General features: G+C 38.2%; 1 protein-coding gene and 1 non-coding gene across 3 annotated transcripts in view; both read right to left on the bottom strand.

Moving 5' to 3' along the window:
• Positions 1-1,302, bottom strand: part of SUCLG2 (succinate-CoA ligase GDP-forming subunit beta) — a 270,818-nt gene extending 269,516 nt beyond the window's left edge. For both annotated transcript variants that reach the window (XM_053666541.1, XM_037145254.2), the window contains exon 1: positions 1,153-1,302. In XM_053666541.1, coding sequence (XP_053522516.1) covers positions 1,153-1,236 — 84 coding nt within the window. In that variant the 5' untranslated portion in view covers positions 1,237-1,302. The remainder of the gene's footprint in view (positions 1-1,152) is intronic.
• A 12,116-nt stretch (positions 1,303-13,418) lies between these two features.
• On the bottom strand, positions 13,419-13,525 carry LOC119049283 (U6 spliceosomal RNA). Its single transcript, XR_005082491.2, has one exon. It is a non-coding gene; the product is annotated as a U6 spliceosomal RNA (small nuclear RNA).
• Positions 13,526-17,187: the final 3,662 nt, after the last annotated feature.

Here is a 17,187-nt window from a genome sequence, read left to right as displayed (position 1 = left end):
TTAGAGTAACTCAAAATCGTTAGTAACTATCTCTAAGTGTTCTTAAAAACTATATATATTGTGGTTAAAATTGCATAGGTGATAACTTGCTTCTCACCAATCAGAAATGGGAAAATGGACAAATATGCTGCACTGCTGTGGCCGAGCCCCACACTGTCCTTTCTTAAAAAGGGAAGAGAGATTATCTATGGCACAGGTGGCAAATACAAGGCCCACTGGCCAAATCTGGCCCTCCACCTTGTTTTATCTGGCCCGGCACCTTGTTTCTACCCAGCAGCCAGCTCTGAGCTCTCACTTATCTGTTAAGGAGTAGTTACATTTATACAGTCCTAAAATTACACTCGGCCCTTTGAAGGCAACCATGAAGCTGTTGTGGCCCCTGGTGAAAATGAGTTTGACACCCTTGATCTATGGGCATCTATGGGCAATAAAAAGTCAAATAGTTGAGTGATTTCTCCAAGAGCCATTACCAACTCCTAACTCCACGAAGGCCTTCTGACTCTTGCCATCCCCCAAAAGTAAAACTCTACTGGAGGCCAAGTTCCAACAACAGATAATTCAGCATCCACCCGTGGCCCTCTTGGGGTTTTACTCCCTATAAACAAGGAGAAAGTGGATATGGCCAATACTCTGATGTGTTTTAGTGACGAGACTGGTTTTCACTGAAAGGCGGGAGAGGGGAGAGCACTCCCCTAGCTCGCCGACTGCAGGTCTGCAAAAGCAGGTAGGCTATAGAAAAGTCAGGCGGAGACGGGTTTCCAGGCAAGTTTACACATGGCTTAATAAAAGCGCTCAGAAGTAGAGACGTTTCAAAATCTTAACTGTAAAGCGAGTAAAAACCTCGGGACTCCAAAATGCAATGGGAGAAACTTCCTCAACTTGCACGCTGCGCCCATACCGCGCCTTCCGTGAGAGCTCGGGGACTGACGCTGGGGTGGCTGACACCTGAGTGGCTCCTAGTCTGGGGCAGTGACCTGTCGCCCCCCTCATCCCTTGGGCCCACGCCAGAGCGGAGGGTGCAAGGTTCTTCGGGGCGCCCGCGCAGCACCGCGCTGCCGCACACCAGGGCAGAAACAGGACGGGGAGACAAGAGGGCCAGGCAAGCGGGCGCCCCACCAGTGCTCTGCGTGCACCCCCTGCCGGCCCGCTCACCTGCGACCTGACAGCTAGAAGCCGGGGCCGTGGCGCCAAGACTCGCAGAACCGACTGGGCCTGCGCTGCCGCCGGGGACGCCATCTTAGACCGGATCGCCCGCGCGGGTATTGAACGGTGCGAGGTGCCGGTGGGGGAAGTGGAAGGAGGCGGCCCTGGCCGTCCGCCTCCACTAAGCTCCTCCCCTCCCACGTGCCCGCGCCCTGGGTGCAGACACGTCCCTGGGCAGCACCTGGTTCTGGGGCCAGCTGGTGGATCGATCAGGCAAGCCCTCCCTCAGTCCCTCAGTCCCCCAGCCCTGGCTCCAAGTTCCCAAGTCCACTTTTAGCTTTCAGAGGAGGGGTGTCTTTGTCACTGTGCCACCAGGAATGTGCTTGTGAACGAAAGACGATCCCGAGTCCTGTGGTCATGGGGATTCAACTGACCAACAGACAAACAACTATTACTCCTTGTAGTGAGGGATGGAGGGAGGGGCCTGGGCTGACCTCTTCAACCAAGTAACCTCCCGTCTGTTCCTGGGTCACGGAGGCTAGTCTGGAGTATGGGGACTTTTGAGCTGAGACTTGAAGTAATAGGGGAGAAGCAAATGGGTCTGGTGAAGTTGGGGGGAACCCTTCAGCCCTTCAGGGGTGTCCAACCTTTTGGGCCACACTGAAGACTTGTCCTGGGCTACACATTGAATACATTTCAATATGTAGTCACACACACACACACACACACACACACACACAAACATGTTTTAAGTAAATTTGTGATTTTATGTTGCACTGCATTCACAGCCATCCTGAGCTGCATGCAGCCAGCCAGCTGCAGGTTGGGCACCCCTGCTTACATCTTAGTAAGATTTTGTTTTAATGCAAGTATTAATTTAACGGAGTATTAATGCAAAACTATTGAAGGATTTATAGCCCTGTCATAACCATAACAACATTTGCAGGCTGCCAACTCTAAACACCAGGCATGCAATAAAAATTACTATGTCCCTGGCCAAGTAGCTACTTGGCTTGAGTGTCTTCCTGATAGCCACGGTTACAGGAGGTCAGGGTACATACATGAATCAACCAATGAATGCATAAATAAGAGGAACAAGAAATTGATGTCTACTTCTCTCCTTCTCTCTCTCTTTCTCTTTCCCCCTTCCCTCCCTCCCTTTCTCTTTCTCTCCCTCTCTCAAATCAATTTTTAAAATAACAAAGTAAAACGAACTAGCAAATATGCTTAATGCATGCCAAAAACTTTACAAATATGGGCGAATTTAGTCTCCATAGCAATATTTTCCAGTAGGTAGAAGTGTAAAATCCACATTTTGCAGAAAAGGAAACTGAGGCACACTGAGATTAAGGAACTTGCTCCTGGTCACAGATCTGATAACAAGTGGAAATGGGATTCAAACCCATTCTCTCTCTTGTCCCCACTTCATTAAGTACTATTTTAGATTTTTTAAAAAAACTTACTTGTTCTGGAGCTTGTTATCATGGGGGGAAATGGTACAATGTAGCAGAACTGGGCAACTATTGCTGCTAATTTCCTTCTTTCTTTCCCTCCCTCCTTTTTTAAATTTTAATTTTGACAAATCAAATATGTAGAAAAGTTCTAAGAATACTACCCCCAAATTCACAAATATCCTTTACCCAGATTCACCATGTATATTTTGCCATTTGCTAGTCTTGATAAAGATATATAGATTTATAGTCCATTCCTCATTTCATTACAATTTTATCTGCTAGTTTTAGCATCTGTTAGTAATTATTGCTTGAGTCCATTATTACTCTGATGGTTGCAAAATGGCGATTATTTAGTTCTATCTTTTTCTACATATTTTAGTTTAGATTCTACTCTGAGAAGAGCTTTACCTTCCCCCACATTTCTTTATTTATTCTAGTATTCATTTGTATCAGTATGGACTCATGGATTTCTTTTTATGCTGTGCCAAACCTATGCTCTTTGCTATTGCCTACACATCCTATTGATGTTTCTGGATATGGGTCATTTAATCCTCACAGAAACCCTTCAGCTGTGTCCTACTGTTATTCCTACTTTGTCAGAGAGAGAACTGGACCACAGAGAGACTATGTAACTTGCGCAGGGTCACATAGCTTGGAGTCAGACCCCAAAGCTAGAATATAACCACTTCAGTCCATACCCTCCCCTTGACATGAGTAAATCTGAGTTCCGTCGTCCATCATCACTTCTTCTGGAGTTGCCATCTAATAAGACGGAGCAGAGACTCATTAATGTTTGTATACTGAATGTTTAAACTTGGTGAGTGTTTTGAGCATGTCATCAAGAAGCAGATCACCTGTAGAATTCATCAAAGCTGTATACTCAGAAGTTACCATGGTAAGGAAGTCAGTCTTCCAGCAAAGACTAGAAGGGATCTGAAAGAAGAGTGGAGGAGTGCATTTCATGAAAAGAAAGGCGAGATTTATGACATTCTTTGGTTCAGTGTTCTAGGATGACGTTTTTCTATTAGAGGATGATTTTGGGAAGTGGCATATTGAGAGGCTTTCCAATTGCCATTCAGGTACATTTGGTAGTCTTTAATTGGTTTACTACTTATTAGTACATAACTGGGGACTTTCCGGACTGAGTAGCATTGTATGAGTTTTTCTGTTTCAGTTTGTCCTCAGGCTTGGGGCCCAAGTCTTGTGTCACCAGTTCCTCAATGTCTTCACTGTCCACATTCTCTCATTCTGCCTTCTCTGTAGCCAAGAGACTAGGATGATGGAGCAGAAAGACATTTGTATGCTATCTCCAGTGCCTCATACTTGGCCAGACTACAGGAAATGTGCAGTAACACAGGTAGGATAAGTCCCACTTACTGAGCTGCTCCAAAGAATTTTTCCTATTTTCTGAGCATTTTTTTCCAAACAGGAAGCTCTTAGAGGTCAGAGGTTCCACTACAGAGTTCTGCACTTTGCTTTACTGAGACAGGCACTGGGTTTTTGGTTAAATAGGATTGGATTCAAAAGCTACGTCTATCCCTTATAAACTTGTAGCCTGGGGAAGTACCTACTTCATAAGGTAATAGTAAATATTCAAGGAGATATTGTATGTAAGAACCTTGTGCCTAGTAGGGGTTTAACAAATGTTGTTTTTCTTCAGCTAACAGGTTCTTAATAATATTTGTTTGATAGCTAATGTGAAACACCAGAGCCACTCTGAGATGTGAGTTGTAAGGGCCCAGACACTTTGTAAGTTATCTTAATAGCACTGGTGAATTCTGGAAATGAGTAAATACCAGATGAAAGTATTAAAAGTGTTTGAAGTGGTTGCTTCCAGGAAGCTGGTAGAGGATGATGGTTAGGAAGCCTGATTTTTATTAAAGTATAATAGGCATACAATAGTAGTTTCATGTGTATAGCATAGTGACTTGACATTTATATGTATGATGAAATGATCTCTACGGTAAGTGTAGTTACCATCTGTCCCTATGCAGAGTTAGTACAATATTACTGTATTCTTCAAGCAATACATTACATACCCATGACTTACTTATTTTATAATTGGAAGTGTGTACCTCTTGACCCTTTTACCCATTTTTGCCTCAATCTCACCATTACTCCTCCCCTCTGATAACTACCAATCTGTTCTCTGTATCTATGAGTATAAGTTATGTTTTGTTTGTTTGTTTTGTTTTGTTTTAAATTCTACATGTGACTGAAAAAAGTCAGATAGGGAAAGACAAATACCATGGTCCTCACAGAAACCCTTCAGCTGTGTCCTACTGTTATTCCTACTTTGTCAGAGAGAGAACTGGACCACAGAGATTGTACGGGATGATTTGTCTTTCCCTATCTGACTTTTTTCAGTTAGCATAATACTCACTGGGTCCATCCAGGTTGTTGCAAATAGCAATATTATTTATTTTTTCAGGGCCAAGTAATGTTTCACTGTAAATATACATATGACATTTTCTTTATCCATTCATCAATTGATGTATGTTTGCATTGTTTCCATATCTTGGCTGTTGTAAATAATGCTGCATTGTACATAGAGTTGCGCATAGCTTTTCCAGAAGTAGAATTGATGTATCATATGCTACTTCTATTTTTTATTTTTTGAAGAACTTCCATACTGTTCTTCATAGAGGTTACACCAATTTACATCTCCCCAATTGTACATGAGGGTGCCCCTTTTATTTACATCCTCACAAACACTACTTGTTTCTTGTCTTTTTTGATAACAGCCATTTTAACAGGTATGAGGTGATTTTGATTTTCATTTTCCTGATAAGTAGTGATGTTGAGCATATTTCTGTGTGTCTGTTGGCCATGCAAATGTTTTCTTTGGGAAAATGTCTATTCAGATTATCTGCCCATTTAAAAATTAGATTGTTTATTATTTTGTTATTGAGTTGTATGAATTCTTTATGTAGTTTGTATAGTAATCTTTTATTTGATAAATGATTTGCAAATATCTCTTCCAATTCTTAGGATTTCTTTTGTTTTGTTGCTAATTTTGTTCACTGTGCAGAGCTTTTTGGGGGTTTGATGTAGTCCTATTTGTTTATTTTTACTTATGTTGATTTCGCCACTGGAGTCTTGTCCAAAAAAAATCACTAGAAATAATGTCTAGAAACATACTGCCTATATTTTCTTCTAAGAGTTTTATGATTTCAGGTCTTATATTCAAATCTTTAATACACTTTGAGTTAATTTTTATATTGGTATATGACAGTAATCCAGTTTTATTCTTTTCCGTGTGTCTGTCCAATTTTCCCAGCAGCATTTATTGAAAAGATTGTCCTTCTCTTATTGTATATCTTTGTCTCCTTTATCATAAATTAATTGACTATATGTGTGTTTTTATTTCTGGGCTCTCTTCTGTTCCATTGATTTCTGTTTCTCTTTTTATTCCAATACCATACTGTTTTGTTTAATGTAGATTTGTAGTATAGTTTGGAACCAAGGGATGTGGTGCCCCCAGCCTTGTTTTTTTTTTCTCAAGATTGCTTTGACCATTATATTTCTAGAGCTTTAAAAATGCAGATTCCCTAGACTCCAATATAGACCTACTGAATCAAAGTCACTTACCATGGGGTCTAGGATCTGCATATTAAAAAATCTCCAACATTTTCTTAGTTTAAAAGCTAAAAAAGCAAACAAACTAAGCCACAGAGAGGCCAACTCTCAAGAATTTTTTTGGTAAATCAAGGACAAGTTATTCTACTTTCCTCCACTGAGTTCCTAAATGTAAAAGAGAAAGCTGATAAACTGTAAATACAGGTATGACTAAATGCTGCTTTCAGAAAACCTTGACACACTGGTGCAAAATTCATTTCCTACCATGATCTAGGGCAGCTATGACATGTAGAAAAATTGGGTAAGGGTGAGTAAACAGCAACGCTATGTTTTTTTCCTTATCAAAATTGTACTGTGGACTGTTTGAACAGTGACTGTGTCCACAAGCAATAGCACTCTCAGAAGCATTCTGTACTGTTGGTATCAGACTGAAGCACAGAGGTACACATCAGATGCATCAAGTTTAAGTCTTGACTTTGCAATGTAAAAGTTCCATGACCTTGGACAAATTACTTCACAGCCTCAGTTCTTTTATCTGTGAAAAGGGGATTATAATGATACCTATTTTTCCAAGATGTGTTCTGAAGTTCTTGAGATCCCAGTGGCTGTTATCCACCATGCCCTCTTTATCTGACTAAGAAATTCTTTTCATGTTTGTTTTTTTAGTGTTTATCCCAATGTGCCTCAATTTCCCCATTAGTAAATTGAATTCCAGGTATAACAGCATCTTATATGAACTGGGAGTTAGCAATGTAACACTTCTCATAAATTTTGCATATGTTGTTAAGTTCTAAAACTCCATGATCAAACTTTGGACTTAGAACACCCTGCCTATAACTGTTTCTTAAATGAATCATTCCAAGAAGAAAAATAAACATATCAATAGGCTCATACACCTTCTCTTTCATCTCAGCAGTGCATGATAACAGTGAAATACTGTGCTCTTTTTCACACCCATACCGATTTCTCTAGCATCCGTGGTTTGCCAAGGAGGTGTGTCATGAAATCTAGCATGGGGCTAGTGCACCTAGCAGTTCCAATGGTTGTTTGTCATTACTTTTTCTTTTAAGCATGAAAACCATTGGGAAAATACAAACTCACTATAACCTGTAGAACTGAGTAGAATTTTAAAGAACTAACCCTAATTTTCATGAATAACATTTGAGTTCATGCTGGTGCATGTCAGAAATGAAAATCATTATTATGATGATGAAATAAAGGGCTCTTATGGATTTTATTCAGTTATTTTTTACTTTTTAAATTATTTTTATTGATTATTCTATTACAATTGTCCTGAGTTTTCCCCCCTTTGCCCTCCTTCACCCAGCTTCCCCCACTCCCCCAGGTAATCCTCCCACAATTGTTCATGTCCATGGGTCATGCGCATAAGCTCTTTGGCTATTCCATTTCCTATACTGTACTTTACATCCCCATGGCTATTCTGTAACTACCTATTTGTACTGCTTAATCCCCTCACCTCTTCATCCATTCCCCCCACTCCTCCCCATCTGGTAACTATCAAAACACTCTCCATATCCGTGATTCTGTCTCTGTTCTTCTTGTTTGCTCAGTTTGATTTTTAGATTCAGTTGTTGATAGATAAGTGTTCTTGCCATTTGTGTGGGACTACGAGGAGGCTAGAGGAAAAGGACAGCAACCATGTGATTCCAACTCTTTCTTGTTTTCCTTTCATTTCTTACTCTATTTCACCCTCCTTAAACTTTCTTTCCAAAGTCTCAATGCTGTTCCATCTGCCTGAAATACCCATCCCTACGGTTCACCAACCTCAGGTTTCCTCTCATCTCTTGAGTATCAGTCAGCCTCTTCAGAAAGAGTTCCTGAAAGCAAGGCTGGGTCATCTCAGTGGTTAGCACAGGGTAATACATATTAGCTTCTTACTTTAGAATTTTAAAATCTTCAACAACAAGGACTGTGTCCTCTTCAATGTTATTATTCTGTATTACAGGATAATACAGGACAATGTACTGTATTACAATACAATGCCTTAAGCAGAAATGATAAATAAAGATGGAGCTGATGCAATAATCACCCTTAATAAGAAAATTCAGAGTTATTAAGGTCTAGAAATCTGTCAGTACCACCCCAACAAGATAAGAAATTGATGCCTATGAAGGGAAATAACCTTCCCATTATCACACACTACACTTGTTCTTAGATGCCTTAGAGATCTACCTTGTGCATCTCTCTCCTGTACATTTATTTTACAATTACAGTTGACATACAATATTATGTTAGTTTTAGGTATACAATATAGTGATTAGACATTTACATAATGTTTGAAGTGATCACTGAATAAGTCTGGTACCATCCTGACACCATACCAAGTAATTACAATATTATTGACTATATTCCCCAGGCTTTTACATCCCCATATCTATTTTGTAACTACTAATATGTACTCTTTAATCTTTTTGTCTTTTTCACCCAGTCCCCCAACTCCCTCCCCTCTGGCACCCATCAATCTGTTTTCTATGATTCTCTGTTTTGTTTATTTTGTTCCTTAGATTCCACATAGAAGAGAAATGATATTTGTCTTTCTCTGTCTGATTTATTTCAGTTAGAACAATAGTCTCTGGGTCAATCAGTGCTATCACAAGCGGTAATATTTCTTTAATTTTTGTGGCTGAATAATATTCCATTGTATATATGTACCACATTTTCTTTAGCTAGTTGTCTGTTGGTGGACACTTAGATTACTTCCATATCAGGAATATTGTAAATAATGCTACAATGAACATGGAGGTGCATAGCTCTTTTCTAGTTAATATTTAAGTGTTCTGATAAATACCCAGAAGTTGAATTGTTTATCAGAAGATAGTTTTATTTTTAAATTTTTGAGAACCTTCCATATTGTTTTTCCCAGAGTTTTATATCAGTTTACAATCCCACCAACAGAGCACAAGAGTTGCTTTCTCAACATTCTCATCAACACTTGTTTCTGTCAAAGTAATATCTCATTGTAGTTTTAATTTGAATTGCCATGATGAGTAGTGATGTTGAGCATCTTTTCATATATATATTGGCCATTAGTGTGCTTTCTTGGGAGGAGTGTCTGTTCATGTCCTCTGCCAATTTTTAAATTGGATTGTTTTTTGGCCTTAAGTCATATGTGTTCCTTATATATTTTGGATTTTACCCTTTATCAGATGTGTCATTGATGAATATCTTCACCCATTCAGTAGGTTGTATTTTCACTTTGTTGATGGTATTTTTTATTTTAATATAGTCTAATTTGTTTATTTTTCTTTTGTTTCCCCCTTGCCTGGAGAGACATTTCAAAAATCTACATATAGTGCTAAGAGCAATGTCAGAGAGTTTACTGCCTATGTTTTCTTCTAGGAGTTTTATGGTTTCAGGCCTTACATTTAAGTATTTGATCCATTTTTAGTTTATTTTTTACATAGTGTAACAAAGTGATCTAGTTTCACTTTTGCATGTGTCTGTCCAGTATTCCCAACCTCATTCCTTGAACAGACTGTTCTTACCTATTGTAGATTCTTGCTTACTTTGTTATAGATTAATTGACCATATAGGTATGGGTTTATTTCTGGGTTCTCTATTGTGTTTCACTGATCTATGTGTCTGTTTTTATGCCAGTATCATGTTGTTTTGATAACTGTAGTCCTATAGTGTAGTTTGGTATTAGATAGCACTATACTTGCAACTTTGTTCTTGTGTTTTGAAATTCCCATGGCTATTGTGGGTCATTGGTGGTTCTGTGTAAATTTTAGGATTATTTGTTTTGTGAACACTGCCATTTTTTTAGGGATTGCATTTAATCTGTATTTTTCTTTGTGTATTATGGGCATTGGAACAATGTTAATTCTTCCTATCCATGAGCGTGGTGTGTGCTTCCACTTATTTGCATCTTCTTTAATATTTTTCAATGTCTTATAGATTTCTTTTTTTAACTTCTTTATTTTCGTTCAAGTACAGTTGTCTCCATTTCCCCCCACCCCAGCCATCCCCATCTTCCTCCCCTGATCCCACCCCACCCTTGGTTTTGTCCATGTGTCCTTTAGAGTAGTTCCTAAAAACCCTTCTCCCTCCCCACCCCCATTTTCCCCTCTGACCTTTCCTCTGGTTACTGTCAGTTTGTTTTTAATTTCAATGTCTCTGATTACATTTTGTTTGATTGTTTGTTTTGTTGATTAGGTTCCAGTTACAGGTGAGATCATATGGTATTTGTCTCACACCACCTGGCTTATTTCACTTAGCATAATGCTCTCCAATTCCATCCATGCTGTTGCAAAGGGTAGGAGATCCTTCCTTCTTTCTGCAGTGCAGTATTCCCTTGTGTAACAATGTCTTGTAGTTTTCTGAGTACAAGTCTTTTACTTCCTTAGTTAAATTTATTCCTAGGTATTTTATTCTTTTTCATAATATTGTAATTTCACTTTCCGATGGTTCATTGTTGGTGTATAACAATGCAACTTATATCTGAATAAGAATTTTATATTTTTACTGAATTCATTTAATCTAATCTTTTTTTGGTTGAATCTTTAGAGTTATCTATATATGTTAACTGCAAATAGTGACAGACTTACTTCTTCCTTTCTAATTTGGATGTCTTTTATCAATTTTTCTTTTTCTCTTTATTTGATTGCTGCAGCTAGGGCTTCCAATATTATGTTGATTAAAGAGGTGAAAGTGTACATAATTCTCTGTCCCTGAGCAAAAGAAAAAGGTTTCCATTTTTCACCATTGAGTATGATCTTAACTATGTGCTTGTTATGGATGGTCTCTATTATGTTAGGTATACTCCATCTACATACACTTTGCTCAGAATTTTTATTGTAAATTAATGTTAGATGTTGTCAAATGCTTTCACTGCATCAATTGGTGTGATCATATGATTTTTATGCTTCATTTTGTTTATGTGATGTGTCAGTCTGATTTTTTTGTTGATATTGTGGTCCAGGGAAAAAAATCCTACTTGTTCATTTTGCATGATCTTTTTAATCTGCTTAACAATAACCCACAACCTTTGGACCAACTAACATGATCTTTTTAATGTTTTGCTGAATTTGATTTGTTAATATTTTATTGAGAATTTTTGCATCTCTGATCATCAGGGATATTGGCCAATAATTTTTTTAGTGTATTTGTTTGGTTTTATTATCAGGACTGAGTTAATAAAACTTCATAAGTTCATGATTCAAACTTCATAAAATGAATAGGAAAGCCTTCCCTCCTCCTCAGTTTGTTGGGACAGTTTAGAAAGATAGGTACTAATTCTTCTGTGAATGTCTGAAAAAGTTCACCTGTAAAACCAGCTGGTACAAGACATTTGTTTGTTAGAAGCTTTTTTTTTTTTTTTAAGATTTCATTTATTTATCTTTAGAAGGAAGGGGAGGGGAGGGGAGGGAAGGGTACAAGACATTTGTTTGTTAGGAGATTTTTTTTTAAGATTTCATTTATTTATCTTTAGAGGGGAGGGGAGGGGAGGGGAGGGGGAGGGAGGGAAGGGAAGGGAAGGGAAGGGAAGGGAAGGGAAGGGAAGGGAAGGGAAGGGAAGGGAAGGGAAGGGAAGGGAAGGGAAGGGAAGGGAAGGGAAGGGAAGGGAAGGGAAGGGAAGGGAAGGGAAGAGGGAGACAAATATCGATGTATGGAGGGAGACAAATATCAATGTATGGTTGCCTTTTGTGGATCCCCTGCTGGGAACTGGCCTGCAACCCAGGCATGTGCCCTGACGGGGAATCAAACTGTGATCCTCTGGTTCACAGGCCCACATTCAGTCCCCTGAGCTATACCAGCCAGGGCTGTTTGTTAGGAGTTTTTAAAAATTATTAACTCAATTTAATTAGTAGTTATAGTATGTTCGGATTTACTGTTTCTTCTTCATTCAGTCTGGGAAGATTGTATGCTTCTAGAAATATATTCTTTTCTCCCAGATTGTTAAATTTGTTGGCATGTAATTGTCTACAGTATTTTCTCATAATTCTCTCTGCATTTCTATGGTGTCAGTTGTCACTTTCCTCTTTCATTTCCAATTTTACTTATTTGAATCCTGTCTTTTTTCTTCATTCTGCCTAACGTTTTATCAATTTTGTTTACCAGTTTGTTTATTTATTCCTTATCTGATGGTATGTTTATTGATTTTTAAGAGAGATAAAGGAAGAAACATAGAGAAACATCAAAGTCAGAGGGAAACATTGGTTGTTTGCCTCCTGCACATGCCCCTACCAGGGATCAAACTCCCAACCTGGGTATGTGTCCTGACCAGGGATTGAACCCACAACCTTTTTGTATATTGGACATTACTCCAACTAACTGAGCCACCCAGCCAGAAAAATTTTGGTTACCTTTCTTAAAAGAACTAGCTCTTGGTTTTAGTGTTCTTTTCTATTGATTTCTTTAACTCTATTTTGTTTATTTCCACTCTGATTTTTATTATTTCCTTCCTTCTATCCACTTTGCACTTTGTTCTTCTTTCTCTACTTCTTTTAAGTATAAGATTAGATTGTTTATTTGAGATGTTTCTTGTTTCTTGGGGATAGGCCTGAATTGCTGTAAATATCCCCCTTCTAACTGCTTTGTCTGTGTCCCATAGAGTTTGAATCATTGTGTTTTCATTTTCATTTTTCTTAGAGTATATTTTGACTTTTCCCTTGGTTTCATTGTAAACCTATTCATTGTTTAGTACCATGTTATTTAGGGTTAAATAACCCATATGGGGTTAAATGACCCATATGGGGTTATAACCCAGTATGGGTTAAAAACCCATAAACATAAAACTCCATATGTTTATGGGTTTTTTCAGTTTTCTTGTAATCGATTTCTAGTTTTATAGCACTGTGATTTGGTAAGTAGCTTGGTATGATTTCAATCTTCTTAAATTTATTGAGATTTGTTTTGTGGCCTAACATGTTGCTATTCCTAGAAAATGTTCTATGCACACCTGAAATGAATGTACATTCTTCTTCTTGCGGGTAAAACTTCCTAAGAATACCAATGAATTTTATCTGATCTAATGTATCTTTTAAGGCCACTGTTTCCTTATTGATTTTCTGTCTGAATAATCTATTAATGTCAGTGGGGTGTTAAAATTATCTATTATGACTGTGTCACTGTTGATCTCTCCCTTTATGTCTGTTAATATTTGCTTTATATATTCAGGTGCACATTGGGTGTGCATATATTTATAAGACTTATATCCTCCTGTTGGATTAATCCCTTATTATTATGTAGTGTCCTCCTTTGTCTCTATCTCTCTCTCTCTTTTTAATGGAACGCTTCATGGATTTGCATATCGTCTTTGTGCAGGGGCCATGCCAATCTTCTCTTTATCATTCCAGTTTCAGTATATGTGCTGCCAAAGCAAGCACTCTTACTTTGTTTTAAAGACTATTTTGTCTGATGTAAGTATTGCTACTCTACTTTTTTGTTTGTTTGTTTTTACTTGTGTGAAATATCTTTTCCATCCCTTGACCCTCAGTTTATGTATCTTTCAATCTGAACTGGATTTCTACTAGGCAGCATATGTCCAAGCCTTGGTTTTTCAACCATTCAATCTGTCTTTTGACTGGAGCACTTAGTCCATTTTCATTTAAAGTAATTATTGGTAGTTAAGTAGCTATAACCATTTTGTTCTTTCTTTTCTGATTGTTTTTGTAGTTCTCTATTCCTTTCTTATTGCTCTCTTTTCTTATATCTCTTGCTCTCTTCTCTTGTATGTTGATGACTTCCTATAGTGTTAGGTTTGAATTAGTTTCCCTTTATTTCTTGTATATCTTTATAAATTTTTGGTTTGTGGTTACCATGTACTTCATATAAATATGACCAATTTTATAGCAGTCTATTGTAAGATGGTTGTTCTTTAAGTTCAAACACATTCTAAAATCTCTACCATTTTTACTTATCCCCTCTACATTTATATTTTTCACTATTGTGTGTATGTATCCATTAATTTATTGTTGCAATTATGCATGATCTTCCTTTTAATGTTGTGACCCTTCTACTTGCATTTTAATAGGTTGATACTAAGTGTTTATGTTGCTTCTACTAAGTGTTTGCCTTTGTCACTAAAAACTTTTTTCTCTCCTATTTTTTTCTTACTTATAGAGTTTTTTTATCTTTTCTACTTAAAAGAATCCCTTTAACATTTTTTGGTAATACCAATTTAGTGGTGAACTCCTTTAGCTTTTTCTTGTCTGGGAAACTTTTCACCTTTGTTTCTATTCGAATTATAATTTTGGTGGTTAGAGCAGTCTTGGTGAAGGCTTTTCCATTCATCATCTTTATTGCATCTAATTTCCTTCTATCCTGAAAAGTTTTGTTGAAATACCAGCTGTCAATCTTATAGGAACTGCTTAATGTGTAACTAACTGATTTTCTACTGTTACTTCTAAAATCCTCCCTTTGTCCTTAACCTTTGAAATTTTAATTATGGTGTGTCTTGCTGAAGGCTTCTTTACATTCATATTGTTTGAGACTCTGCATATCCTTGGCTCATATGTTTTTTTACATCACCAGGCTAGGGAAGTTTTTCATTACTTTTTAAAACGGTTTTCAGTCTCTTTCTCTATTCTCCTTCTGGGACACCTATAGTGCACATGTTGGTACACTTGATATTGTCCCAAAGGTTCCTTAAACTATCCTCATTTTTAAATTTATTTTATATTTTTGGTGTTCTGGTTGTGTATTTTCGTCACTTTGTCTTCCAGATCACTGATTCAATCTTCTGCTTCATCTAATCTGCTCTTGATTCTCTATAGGGTATTCTTCATTTCTATTATTTTATTCTTCAGTTCCGACTGGTTCTTTTTTTATCCTCAGCTGAGGACTTTTTTTTTTTCATTGATTATTTTAGAAAGAGAGAAACAGTGGGGAGAAAGGGAGAGAAACATCGATTTAAGAGAGAAATATCAATCAGTTGCCTTTTGTATGCATCCCAACTAGGAACCAAACCTGCAACCTAGACATTTGCCCTGACCGGGAATCGAATCTGTCACCTTTCAGTTTATGGGGTAATGCTCTAACCAACTGAATCACACAAGTCAGAATTGACTGGTTCTTTTTTAATTTTTTTTATTTGCCTTTTCATATTATCTTTTTGTTGGAATTCTTACTAAGATCATCTGTTCTTCCTCTAAATTTATTAAGCATTCTAATGACCAGTGTTTCAAACTCTGTATCAGGTAAATTGCTTGTCCTCATTTTGTTTAGTTTTTTTTTCTATGATTTTGTCCTGTTATCTTATTTGGGACATTTTTGGGGGGTTTCCTCATTTAGGCTGCCTCCTTGTATTCATTTCTATGTACTAGGGAAATCTGCTATGTCTTATGGTCTTTGATAGAGTTGCCTTATGTGGAAGGTGTCCTGTGGGGCTTATTAGGGCAATCTCCTTGGTTACCTGAGTTGGGTCCTCAATGGGGGTCCCCTTGAAGATTGTGTGGACTGTGTGTGCCCTTCTGTTGTAGCTGGGTCTTGAGAGCTGTTGTTAATGTATGTGATTGGCCCTCAGGTTGACTGGCTGTTGAGGCTGGCTGTGACTGAAAAGGATGAACTTTTATGAAAGGGTTGACCCCTTAGAGCAACAGTTACTTTAGTGAGATTCTGCTCCCAGCTCAGTCCACTTTTTGCACATTGTTTGTGGAGCTGTTTGAGTAGGGTTCTGGTGTAATCTGAAGATGGCCAGGGGGTTTATTAGGTTTGGAGCCTCATGGGAGTGGCTTCCATGCTGGCCAAGGTGGGTCACTGTGTGTCGGTCTTGGGGCTGCCTGATAAGATCTACTAAGTGATCTTTCAGAATGCTGGGGTTGGGGTCACTTTGAGAGAGCTATCATGCACAGTTAGCCTGGCCACTGCTTGTGTGGATTTGTGTATCTTTGAGAAAGTCTGCAGCTCAAGTCTAGGGTAGTCAAAAGTTGTTTAAGGTTTACTGTCCTTTGAGTGAGTCTGTAGCATGAGCAGAGGCAGGTTGCTCAAGTTAAGGAACCACTGGAAGATGCTGGGCCAGGCAGTTCATTGGGAGGGGCATGATCTCAGAGAATCACCAGGGTGGAGTTAATGTTGTTAGCTAGGTTCATGGAAAGCTCAGATTTCATGTCCACCTGTGCTGGGCTGGCTTGGTGGGTGGAAAGCTCAACAATGAAACAATGGCTCCTGCTGGTACTTCCAGCCCTGCAGTGGCCCAGATCCTTGCCTCTCCAGCCCTCACACAAAAGTTAGTCAATTTAGTTCCTGTACTTCTTAGGTTCCTGCCCAACCTTGACCTTTGAGAGAGTGAGTTTGTGTCCTTTAAGAGTAGCACCTGGGTTTCCAAAAGTTTTTTGTCTTTCTCAGACACAATCCCCACTGGTTTTCATAGCCAGAAGTTATAGGACTCTCTTCCCCACACTGATGCTCCAGTTTGGGACTGTCATCCTCACTCCTCAGGGGGAACCTCTGCAGCTGAGATATCTCTCCTGTTTCTTAATTGTCACACCATGAATGTGGTACCTACCACTTCTATTTCCCCTTCCTCCTACCAGTCTCAATGTGGCTTCTTTTTACATCCTTAGTTATAGAACTTCTATTTGCTAGTCTTCTGGTGGTTCTCAGTGATAGTTGTTCTAAAATTTAGTTGTAATTTTAAAGTAGTTTTGGGAGAAAGTGAGCACAGAATTTATCTATTCTGCTGTTTTGAGAGGAGACCCTATTGAACACTTATAATTTAACATAAATTATACTATTAACCTCAGTCCTATTTTATAGATGTACAAATTGAGTCTTCCAGTAAAAAATAAGTTGCCTAAATAATGAATCGGAAGAAACCAATCCCTATCAATCTGAGATTAATCCTAGGCAGGCACCATCCAGTAGAACTTTTTGCAGTGATGAAAAGATTCTATATCTTTGCTGTTCACTACCATAGTCATTAACCATATATGGCTTACTGAGCTGTTGAAATATGGCTAGTGGAACTGAGAAAACTAATTTTTAATTTTATTTAATATAATAATTTATGTTTAATTTAATTTAAACATTTTATTATTGATTTTAGAGA

The sequence above is a fragment of the Artibeus jamaicensis genome, unplaced genomic scaffold (genome assembly GCF_021234435.1).
Source record: "Artibeus jamaicensis isolate MK-2021 breed Jamaican fruit bat unplaced genomic scaffold, CSHL_Jam_final contig_1157, whole genome shotgun sequence".
NCBI lineage: Eukaryota > Metazoa > Chordata > Mammalia > Chiroptera > Phyllostomidae > Artibeus > Artibeus jamaicensis.
The sequence above is the reverse complement of the archived record's forward strand: the minus strand, read 5'-3'. Positions and strand labels throughout refer to the sequence as shown.